At 45.8% G+C, this 12,251-nt stretch overlaps 1 protein-coding gene across 31 annotated transcripts in view; it reads right to left on the bottom strand.

The window, feature by feature from the left end:
* The window catches only part of dab1a (DAB adaptor protein 1a), a 93,550-nt gene that overhangs the window by 56,778 nt on the left and 24,521 nt on the right, over window positions 1–12,251 (bottom strand). For 18 of the 31 annotated variants that reach the window (XM_090231720.1, XM_090231706.1, XM_090231709.1 and 15 more), the window contains exon 2: window positions 7,326–7,613. In XM_090231720.1, the coding sequence (XP_090087846.1) occupies window positions 7,326–7,392 (67 nt within the window). In that variant the 5' untranslated portion in view covers window positions 7,393–7,613. Of the gene's footprint in view, window positions 1–7,325; window positions 7,614–11,774; window positions 12,151–12,251 lie in introns of those variants that run through there. The other 13 variants (XM_090231702.1, XM_090231711.1, XM_090231723.1 and 10 more) reach the window with 1 other exon arrangement.

Raw genomic sequence — 12,251 nt, 5'->3', positions numbered from 1 at the left:
TCTTCATGAATCTACTTCTCCCTCTCATCTTGTCTGTCAGTAGGGGAGGTCTTCATGAATCTACTCCCTTCATCTCATCTTGTCTGTCAGTAGGGGAGGTATTCATGAATCTACTCCCTTCATCTCATCTTGTCTGTCAGTAGGGGAGGTCTTCATGAATCTACTCCTCCCTCTCATCTTGTCTGTCAGTAGGGGAGGTCTTCATGAATCTACTCCCTTCATCTCATCTTGTCTGTCAGTAGGGGAGGTCTTCATGAATCTACTCCTCCCTCTCATCTTATCTGTCAATAGGGGAGGTCTTCATGAATCTACTCCCTTCATCTCATCTTGTCTGTCAGTAGGGGAGGTCTTCATGAATCTACTCCTCCCTCTCATCTTATCTGTCAGTAGGGGAGGTCTTCATGAATCTACTCCCTTCATCTCATCTTGTCTGTCAGTAGGGGAGGTCTTCATGAATCTACTCCTCCCTCTCATCTTATCTGTCAGTAGGGGAGGTCTTCATGAATCTACTCCCTTCATATCATCTTGTCTGTCAGTAGGGGAGGTCTTCATGAATCTACTCCCTTCATCTCATCTTGTCTGTCAGTAGGGGAGGTCTTCATGAATCTACTCCTCCCTCTCATCTTGTCTGTCAGTAGAGGAGGTCTTCATGAATCTACTCCTCCTAAATCTACTCCTCCCTCTCATCTTTTCTGTCAGTAGGGGAGGTCTTCATGAATCTACTCCCTCTCATCTTATCTGTCAGTAGGGGAGGTCTTCATGAATCTACTCCCTTCATCTCATCTTATCTGTCAGTAGGGGAGGTCTTCATGAATCTACTCCCTTCATCTCATCTTGTCTGTCAGTAGGGGAGGTCTTCATGAATCTACTCCCTTCATCTCATCTTATCTGTCAGTAGGGGAGGTCTTCATGAATCTACTCCCTTCATCTCATCCTTGTCTGTCAGTAGGGGAGGTCTTCATGAATCTACTCCCTTCATCTCATCTTGTCTGTCAGTAGGGGAGGTCTTCATGAATCTACTCCTCGCTCTCATCTTGTCTGTCAGTAGGGGAGGTCTTCATGAATCTACTCCCTTCATCTCATCTTGTCTGTCAGTAGGGGAGGTCTTCATGAATCTACTCCCTTCATCTCATCTTATCTGTCAGTAGGGGAGGTCTTCATGAATCTACTCCCTTCATCTCATCTTGTCTGTCAGTAGGGGAGGTCTTCATGAATCTACTCCCTTAATTTCATCTTATCTGTCAGTAGGGGAGGTCTTCATGAATCTACTCCCTTCATCTCATCTTGTCTGTCAGTAGGGGAGGTCTTCATGAATCTACTCCCTTCATCTCATCTTGTCTGTCAGTAGGGGAGGTCTTCATGAATCTACTCCTCCCTCTCATCTTGTCTGTCAGTAGGGGAGGTCTTCATGAATCTACTCCCTTCATCTCATCTTGTCTGTCAGTAGGGGAGGTATTCATGAATCTACTCCCTTCATCTCATCTTATCTGTCAGTAGGGGAGGTCTTCATGAATCTACTCCTCCCTCTCATCTTGTCTGTCAGTAGGGGAGGTCTTCATGAATCTACTCCCTTCATCTCATCTTGTCTGTCAGTAGGGGAGGTCTTCATTAATCTACTCCTCCCTCTCATCTTATCTGTCAGTAGGGGAGGTCTTCATGAATCTACTCCCTTCATCTCATCTTGTCTGTCAGTAGGGGAGGTCTTCATTAATCTACTCCCTTCATCTCATCTTGTCTGTCAGTAGGGGAGGCCTTCATGAATCTACTCCCTTCATCTCATCTTATCTGTCAGTAGGGGAGGTCTTCATGAATCTACTCCCTTCATCTCATCTTGTCTGTCAGTAGGGGAGGTCTTCATGAATCTACTCCCTTCATCTCATCTTGTCTGTCAGTAGGGGAGGTCTTCATGAATCTACTTCTCCCTCTCATCTTGTCTGTCAGTAGGGGAGGTATTCATGAATCTACTCCCTTCATCTCATCTTGTCTGTCAGTAGGGGAGGTATTCATGAATCTACTCCCTTCATCTCATCTTGTCTGTCAGTAGGGGAGGTCTTCATTAATCTACTCCTCCCTCTCATCTTGTCTGTCAGTAGAGGAGGTCTTCATGAATCTACTCCCTTCATCTCATCTTGTCTGTCAGTAGGGGAGGTCTTCATGAATCTACTCCTCCCTCTCATCTTATCTGTCAGTAGGGGAGGTCTTCATGAATCTACTCCCTTCATATCATCTTGTCTGTCAGTAGGGGAGGTCTTCATGAATCTACTCCCTTCATCTCATCTTGTCTGTCAGTAGGGGAGGTCTTCATGAATCTACTCCCTTCATCTCATCTCGTCTGTCAGTAGGGGAGGTCTTCATGAATCTACTCCTCCCTCTCATCTTGTCTGTCAGTAGAGGAGGTCTTCATGAATCTACTCCTCCTAAATCTACTCCTCCCTCTCATCTTTTCTGTCAGTAGGGGAGGTCTTCATGAATCTACTCCCTCTCATCTTATCTGTCAGTAGGGGAGGTCTTCATTAATCTACTCCCTTCATCTCATCTTATCTGTCAGTAGGGGAGGTCTTCATGAATCTACTCCCTTCATCTCATCTTGTCTGTCAGTAGGGGAGGTCTTCATGAATCTACTCCCTTCATCTCATCTTATCTGTCAGTAGGGGAGGTCTTCATGAATCTACTCCCTTCATCTCATCTTGTCTGTCAGTAGGGGAGGTCTTCATGAATCTACTCCCTTCATCTCATCTTGTCTGTCAGTAGGGGAGGTCTTCATGAATCTACTCCTCGCTCTCATCTTGTCTGTCAGTAGGGGAGGTCTTCATGAATCTACTCCCTTCATCTCATCTTGTCTGTCAGTAGGGGAGGTATTCATGAATCTACTCCCTTCATCTCATCTTGTCTGTCAGTAGGGGAGGTCTTCATGAATCTACTCCTCCCTCTCATCTTGTCTGTCAGTAGGGGAGGTCTTCATGAATCTACTCCCTTCATCTCATCTTGTCTGTCAGTAGGGGAGGTATTCATGAATCTACTCCCTTCATCTCATCTTGTCTGTCAGTAGGGGAGGTCTTCATGAATCTACTCCCTTCATCTCATCTTGTCTGTCAGTAGGGGAGGTCTTCATGAATCTACTCCTCCCTCTCATCTTGTCTGTCAGTAGGGGAGGTCTTCATGAATCTACTCCCTTCATCTCATCTTGTCTGTCAGTAGGGGAGGTATTCATGAATCTACTCCCTTCATCTCATCTTGTCTGTCAGTAGGGGAGGTCTTCATGAATCTACTCCCTCTCATGTTGTCTGTCAGTAGGGGAGGTCTTCATGAATCTACTCCTCCCTCTCATCTTGTCTGTCAGTAGGGGAGGTCTTCATGAATCTACTCCCTTCATCTCATCTTGTCTGTCAATAGGGGAGGTCTTAATGAATCTACTCCATTCATTCTCCCAGCAGGGTCGTGAGATGGAGGGACGGAGAGAAAGAAGGAGAGATGGAGAAAAAACACATGAAAGAGAAACGGAGAGATGGTGAGCTTGTCCCTGCAATGTAGCCATCTGTGTGTGTCTGCGAGAGAGTGTGTGTACGAGAGAGTATGAGTGTGACATATGGGATGTTTCCATGTGCAAATTACTTGCGGAGAAACTGTTGCTATGGAGACTAGTAACTGGTGCGGTCGAACAACCACATGAAAAGTCTGGAGGAGACCGTGGCACGCATGCACGCACACACACGCACACACACACACTCACACACACACACAAATACTTTAGTTCATTGGTCTAACCTAGTCTTTTGGTGTGCATATAGACAACACACTAACACCGGAATACACCCACACCACAAAAAACATTTTAATTAAATGTATGGCGCTTTTCTCCCGCTTGCTCTCTCTCGCTCTGTCTTTCTCTTCTCTCTCTCCTCTTAGACACAGAGGTCATTTAGAGGTCTAAACATTAGCGATAATAATTCAGTATCACTCCTCAGATGAGAGCTTGGAGAAGCAGACAGAGAGAAGCATTTCATTGATATCAGGAAGCAGCCTCCTCGGCCGTCCCACTGTCACTGTTTTATTATCACCTGGAGTGTGTGTGTGTGTGTGTGTGTGTGTGTGTGTGTGTGTGTGTGTGTGTGTGTGTGTGTGTGTGTGTGTGTGTGTGTGTGTACGTGTGTGTACGTGTGTGTGTGTGTGTGTGTGTGTGTGTGTGTGTGTGTGTGTGTGTGTGTGTGTGTACGTGTGTGTACGTGTGTGTGTGTGTAGGTGTATACGTGTGTGTACGTGTGTACGTGTGTGTGTGTACGTGTGTACGTGTGTGTACGTGTGTGTACGTGTGTACGTGTGTGTGTGTGTGTGTGTGTGTACGTGTGTGTACGTGTGTGTACGTGTGTGTGTGTGTGTGTGTACGTGTACGTGTACGTGTGTACATGTGTACGTGCGTTCCTTGGTGTGTGCATTCACCGTAACAGCTGTATCACTCTATGTAGCAGGGACAGCATGCGATTGTAAAAGCATGCTAACTCCCAGCCCAGAGGGGGAATAAGGGGATGGAGGGGGAGAGAGAGCTGATGATACAGGTGGAGGATAGAGGAGAGGTGTGCAGGTTAAAGGAGCTATATGTCATATTTTTTCTTTGTTATTTCAGAAAAATGTCCTGATATCTGCAGTAATAGCGCAATGATAGTTTCACAATGTTTCGTTGTTTCAACAACAACAACTAAAACGTTTTGGGCCCACACAAAATTGCATAAAGATTGTTCAGCCTTCTGGCTCTTGTTGTCAAAGCTTCACTCAGAGGCATGGTAATCATCGCACAAGCAGAAATTGCCCTGCCATTACCTGGTTGCTAAAATTCTATAACATTTGCCTAATTTCAGTTTATGTTACCAAACAAGCAATTCATAGTGTAAAGAATCATTGTACAATCTACAGTGCATTCGGGAAAGACCTCTTGACTTTTTACACATTTTCTTATGTTGCTTACGTTATTCTAAAATTGATTAAATCATTTTTTCCCTCATCAATCTACATACAATAGATAATGATAATGACAAAGCAAAAACAGCTTTTTATCAATTTTTGCAAATAAAAAACAACAACTGAAATATCAAATATTCAGACCCTTTACTCAGTACTTTGTTGAAGCACCTTTGGCAGTGATTACAGCCTCGAGTCTTCTTGGGTATGACGCTACAAGCTTGACAAACCTGTATTTGGGGAGTTTCTCCCATTCTTCTCTGCAGATCCTCTCAAGCGATGTCTCTCCAGAGATGTTCGATGGCTTCAAGTCCGGGCTCTGTCTGGGCCACTCAAGGACATTCAGAGACTTGTTCCGAAGCTACTTCTGCGTAGTCTTGGCTGTGTGTTTAGGGTCGTTGTCCTGTTGGAAGGTGAACCTTCGCCCCAGTCTGGGGTCCTGAGCACTCTGGAGCAGGTTTTCATCAAGAATCTCTCTGTATTTTGCACTGTACATCTTTCCCTTGATCCTGACTAGTCTCCCAGTCCCTGCCGCTGAAAAACATCCTCACAGCATGATGCTGCCACCACCATGCTTCACCGTAGGGATGGTGCCAGGTTTCCTCCAGACGTGACGCTTGACATTCAGACCGAAGAGTTCAATCTTGGTTTCATCAGACCAACGAATCTTGTTTTTCATGGTCTGAAAGTCCTTTAGGTGCCTTTTAGCAAACTCCAACCGGGCGGTCATGTGCCTTTTACTGAAGAGTGGCTTCCGTCTGGCCACACTACCATAAAGGCCTGATTGGTGGTGTGCTGCAGAGATGGTAGTGCTTCTGGAAGGTTCTCCCATCTCCATAGAGGAACTCTGGAGCTCTGTCAGAGTGACCATCGAGTTCTTGGTTACCTCCCTTACCAAGGCCCTTCTCCCCCGATTGTTCAGTTTGGCCGGGAGTCCAGCTCTAGGAAGAATCTTGTTGATTACCTTCAATGCTGTTTTGGTACCCTTTCCCAGATCTATGCTTGAACACAACCTGTCGAGGAGCTCTACGGACAATTCCTTCGACCTCATGGCTTGGTTTCTGCTCTGACATGCACTGTCAACTGTGGGACCTTATATAGACAGGTGTGTGCCTTTCCAAATCATGTCCAATCAATTGAATTTACCACAGGTGGACTCAAATCAAGTTGTAGAAACATCTCAAGGATGATCAATGAAAACAGGATGCACCTGAGCTCAATTTCGACTCTCATAGCAAAGGTTCTGAATACTTTTATGTAAATAAGGTATTTCGTTTTTTTCTAAAAACCTTTTCCATTATGGGGTATTGTGTGTAGATTGACTAGGGAACATTTTAGGATAAGACTGTAATGGGAAAAAAAATGGAAAAACTCAAGGGGTGTGAATACCTTCCGAATGTACTGTAAATCGATGTGAAATATCTTTCACTAACAAAACGTATTTTCAGCTGTTTGAAGCTGGTGGACCAAACTGAAAGTACAAGTCTCAAGCGAGAGTAGTTTCCACTAGGTTCCACAGCCACAAAGTCTCTGCTGTGCTTTGAAGAAATGGGAGGCAGGAGAGGAGGGAGAGTTGTTTATATTCAGCCTAAGTACTGTTGCAATTCACCTAGCTTCCACATGGTTGAGACATTTTATACGTAGCACCTATAAGTGTGTATAATGGGTTTCTGGGTAAGTCTTCTATGTGGAGCAGCAGACTGGGTCTGAAAGCTCAAAATTCATGGAGCTTTCAAAGCAGGGCATGCCTATGGGAGAACACACGCACAAAGACAATAGGGAAACCCAACAGGTTTCCACATCCTCCTGGGGAGAGTACTGATCCACTAACAGGCTTTCTACAGGGTCCACAGCAGACTGATCGACTCTGGGTGGAATACAGTTGGAACAAATATAATTGCATTTGTATTTCATCACCCTCACGTGTGTGTGTGTGTGTGTGTGTGTGTGTGTGTGTGTGTGTGTGTGTGTGTGTGTGTGTGTGTGTGTGTGTGTGTGTGTGTGTGTGTGTGTGTGTGTGTGTGTGTGTGTGTGTGTGTGTGTGTGCGTGTGTGTGTGTGTGTGGGTAAAGTTTCAAGCCATTGTGTCAGTAACAGAGTGCCCGCTGTTTAGTGTGACTTCATTGTGTGACTGTTGGGCAGGGTCTGGGGGTTAGGGAACATGGGTACGGACCTCTCCAGGTGTTCAGGCCAGTGCCACCTGGTTGGCGCTGAGAGAGATGAACACACATACTTGTACCGACACACCTGTTAGCTACAGCTTAACACCTGCCTTTGCACCTGAAGCTAAACAATCAAATGACAGCACTGTAACACTTAACAGTATGAAGGCATTATAAAGGCATTATGAACGCATTACTAAGCCTGTATTACCTTTCCTCCTGGAGTCTCTCCTGACACTGGGCCTGACAGCTGGCTGTAGTTCCGCCTCTGTTGACATCCTCAGGTTCCGCCCCCCCGGCCCACAGGCTGGTTTGATCCGGTTCTGCTCCGGTCTGTTTCCGAGGGTCCACTTCAAAACGTCAGCGCCGTGTGTCTGTGTGTTTGTGGGGGCGCCGTGTGTGTGTGTGGGGGCGCCGTGTGTGTGTGTGGGCACACAGGCTCATGGGAGAGGGAAGGGCTCTAGCCCTGACACGACATCCCACACACACTTACAGAGAGCTGGGGACAGAGAGAGAGAGAATGGGGATGAGAGGGAGAGAGGGAAAGGAAGGGAGAGAGAGATGGTTGGTACATTTATTCAACCTTTTTCCACACATTGATACTATCCTGTCTCAAGGAGACTTTGGAGGAGACAGGGAGATTAGGCATCCCTTCTTCCTCCCTCCCCTCTCCTTCCTTCCTCTACAGTACTCATTCCAACAAATGCCCCACATGCCCCTTGTGCCATCCAGTGCCCGTCTGTCTCCTGTGAGTTGATAGTTGCCCATAATGGCGAAGCCCCATTGTCTACGTGATGCTCGTCCCTCAATCGATCTGTCTTGAAGGCTGTGTGACTCATCTAAAAAATATATAGATTCTGCTCATCCACCTGACACCAGTTCCTAATTCTGAAAATGACTCGGCTCTCGGTGGCTATGACGCACTGGCTACTACGGTAAACCATGCTCTAGCTAGCAGCCTAGTGCAAGCTTGTTTGAATGGCTACACGGTAGCTAGTTTGACATTTTGTTGATGAAGTTATAAGGCACCAACGTTATGGGACTGTTCTCAGAAATCAGCATGTATCTGACGGCTGGCACGCTGCCTCGCTACTTTGTAACATTTGGCCAACGCGATAACGATAACGTCGCAGAGAGCAGTCAACTGTGCTGTAGAACTCGTCGCACTAATCATGGCAGAAGAGATATCATGAAAACTCATTTGTGCATTAGCTAGAACTTCACTGCACTAGCTAGCTAGCTAGAGGGGGTATTCAGCAGTGAGTGTGCGAACTGGCGTCGTTAGCGTACATGCCTTTCTTTTCATTATGGATAGATTTGAGACTAGTTTAGCCAGCAAGCAGACACTAGTGGCACAGTTTGTTTTTGCACATTTCAAATTTCAAACTGATTCTACCACCACAAAACACCTTAGCTAGACGTAGAATTAGGTTTTTGAAGATTTGCTAATAAAACATGTTCAATATCAGCTACAGGTTTCGAGTTTTCCTCTTTTGGGGATGAAAGGGGGTTCAGTGGATAATGTGACCTTGGTAACCCTCTGCATTCCAACGAACAGAACTCACACAGACACTCACACTCACACTGACAATACTCTTTATCAGAGTAAAACATGCTGGAGTTGTACTGTACTGAATGAGTCACTCCAATTTCTGCTATTATGGTCACTCTGCTGCAAAATGGAGGGAGAGAGAGAGAGAGAGAGAGAGAGAGAGAGAGAGAGAGAGAGAGAGAGAGAGAGAGAGAGAGAGAGAGAGAGAGAGAGAGAGAGAGAGAGAGAGAGAGAGAGAGAGAGAGAGAGAGAGAGAGAGAGAGAGAGAGAGAGAGAGAGAGAGAGAGAGAGAGGGGGAGTGGAGAAAGGACACTAATGCAACCTCAGCTCCAAACCAGCCCCCCTCCCTCCTTTTCAATCTGCCTTTTCTGTCTACTAACTCTCTCTTTCAGGGCGTGAAAGTAGCCTCAGCTAGATATCCTTTATTTCTAGTGGATTATTCTTCATTTGTACCAGACTGTTCAGCTGTTCATCTGTCTTATAATGTTGCCATATGTTTGTAAGTGTTGCACCACCCCTCTGTGAGTGCTGCACCACCCCAATGTGTGTATGAGTGTGTGTGTGTGTGTGTGTGTGTGTGTGTGTGTGTGTGTGTGTGTGTGTGTGTGTGTGTGTGTGTGTGTGTATGTGTGTGCGCGAGTCATGCCTGCGTGCTTGCGTACGTGCATATGTGCTTGGCATCTGGTGGATTTCTCTGGGGAAAGTCAGAGATATTTCTAATCTAGGCTAAGATACCTTGAGGGAGAAAGACAGATTTCAAAGAGAGAGGAGGAAGACATTCAGCATGTTGTCCTATAACAGTGGCTCAACGTTAACATATCACACAATTAAGAAACATAACAACAACAACCTGGAATACTGCGATGTTTCTCAACAACCCTGGGATGTTGTAGACCAATCCCTTAGATGGTTAGCTCATTTGGACAGTTCTGTTTTAAATGTAAACCATGAAGTAGGAAGATCCATACAGGTCCCTGGTATAGAAAGGTTGAGAAACACTGTTCTGTTCGACTGTAGGAATCAGCTGTCCGATCCTGGTCTGGTCTGAGCTGAGAGATGGACATGAACATGGCTTAGTGCCTCTGAAGAACGAGAAGAGAGGACGGCCGGAGGAGAGGAGGAGGAAACAAGCGGTAAATTGGATGCCCGTAAGTGGGCCACAGCCAACAGTCGTGTGTGTGTGTCTGCCTATGTGTGTGTGTGTGTGTGTCCATAAACCGGGCGCTGCCAAGAGGAGCTTAATGCCCAGAAATCATCTGCTTCTACACAGACACACTGGCAGAGAGGGAGGGAGTACAGCAAGGCCAGTCCCTGCACTGTCACTTGTCTGTTAGGTAAATGTAAACGTCTATCTGCCTCCCTCTCTTTCTCTACTTCCCTCTTTCTCTCTACCTCTCCCTCTCTCTACCTCCCTCTCTTTCTCTACTTCCCTCTCTACCTCTCTCTCTCTCTACCTCCCTCTCTTTCTCTACTTCCCTCTTTCTCTCTACCTCTCCCTCTCTTTCTCTACTTCCCTCTCTCTCTCTACCTCTCTCTCTCTCTACCTCCCTCTCTTTCTCTACTTCCCTCTCTCTCGTTACCTCTCCCTCTCTCTCTCTCTACCTCCCTCTCTTTCTCTACTTCCCTCTCTCTCTCTCTACCTCCCTCTCTTTCTATACTTCCCTCTTTCTCTCTACCTCTCTCTCTCTCTCTCTACCTCCCTCTCTTTCTCTACTTCCCTCTCTCTCTCTTCCTCTGTTTCTCTCTCTCTCTCATTGTGTTCTGTCCATCACGCTTAGGGTGAGATTAGCAGCTACACTCATTCAGCCACTCAGCTCTCTCTGAATAATAAACTTCCTATCTCTCATTCTTCTCCTCTCTCCTCTCCTACCCATGCTAGATTATTGAGACATAATTTATAGCTTACCAGGTAAGGGTGCTCTCGAGCGGCTAGATGGTTAAATCAAATCAAATTTTATTGGTAACATACACATGTTTAGCAAATGTTAATGCGAGTGTAGTGAAATTCTTGTGCTTCTAGTTCCGACCGTGCAGTAATATCTAACAAGTAATCTAACAATTTCACAACAACTACCTTATACACACAAGTGTAAAGGAATGAATAAGAATATGTACATATAAATATATGGATGAGAGATGGCCGAACGGTATAAGCAAGATGCAGTAGATGGTATAGAGTACAGTATATACATATGAGATGAGGGTATGTAAACATTATATAAAGTGGCATAGTTTAAAGTGACTAGTGATACATTTATTACATCCAATTTTAAATTATTAAAGTGGCTAGAGATTTGAGTCAATATGTTGGCAGCAGCCACTCAATGTTAGTGATGGCTGTTTAACAGTCTGATGGCCTTGAGATAGAAGCTGTTTTTCAGTCTCTCGGTCCCAGCTTTGATGCACTTGTACTGACCTCGCCTTCTGGATGATAGCGGGGTGAACAGGCAGTGGCTCGGGTAGTTGTTGTACCATTCGGGTGGTCTTTACCATTCGGCCATCAGATTTCCCACCAATGCTCCTTATAGGACACATCACTGCACTCTATACTCCTCTGTAAACTGGTCATATCTGTATACCCGTCGCAAGACCCACTGGTTGATGCTAATTTATAAAACCCTCTTAGGCCTCACTCCCCCCTATCTGAGATACCAACTGCAGCCCTCATCCTCCACATACAACATCCGTTCTGCCAGACACATTCTGTTAAAGGTCCCCAAAGCACACACATCCCTGGGTCGCTCGTCTTTTCAGTTTGCTGCAGCTAGCGACTGGAACGAGCTGCAACAAACACTCAAACTGGAAACTCATTCAAAGACTCAATCATGGACACTCTTACTGCTTTGCGTGATGTATTGCTGTCTCTACCTTCTTCCCCTTTGTGCTGTTGTCTGTGCCCAATAATGTTTGTACCATGTTATGTGCTGCCATGTTGTGTTGCTACCATGTTGTTGCCACCATGCAACGTTGTCATGTGTTGCTGCCATGTTGTGTTGTTGTCTTAGGTCTCTCTTTATGTAGATTTGTGTTGTCTCCCTTGTCATGGTGTGTGTTTTGTCCTTTTAATCCCAACAATCTCACAGCGACATGTTTAGTTATTGTACCTACCAGCTGTAACACCTGTCCTGAGAACACCAGAATCCAGACGACTGTAGAATACTGTTAAATACTTCTGAATACTGCAGAATACCACACGACTGCTACACTGCTGTACCGAGCACAGAGATGAAAAGAAAAGGAGAGAAAGAGAGGAGAGAAGGAATGCTGAGACAGGAGGTTAAAGGTCGTTCGAGGAGAGAGGGAGCAAAGTGCGAGAGACTGGAGAGAAAAGGAAGGAAGGGCGACAGATCAGGCAAGATAAGAAAGAAAGAGAGATGAAAGATCGGATGATCAGAGAGAGAGAAGTAAAGTTCAGGACTGGGCGGGTTAATGAAAGCACAGAGAAAAGCAGACACCACACAGCCCAGGGAGAAAGGAGGAGAAAGGAGGAGAAAGGAGGAGAGGAGAGAGGGAGGAGACTGTCTGGGACGGTTAATTGGCACCTTAAATGACCCGCCAGGAATCAAACCCGTGTGGTTTGTGTGT

The sequence above is a fragment of the Oncorhynchus mykiss genome, chromosome 4 (assembly GCF_057628025.1).
Source record: "Oncorhynchus mykiss isolate SJ-2025 chromosome 4, ASM5762802v1, whole genome shotgun sequence".
Lineage (NCBI taxonomy): Eukaryota > Metazoa > Chordata > Actinopteri > Salmoniformes > Salmonidae > Oncorhynchus > Oncorhynchus mykiss.
This window is presented reverse-complemented; position numbering and strand designations above follow the sequence as displayed.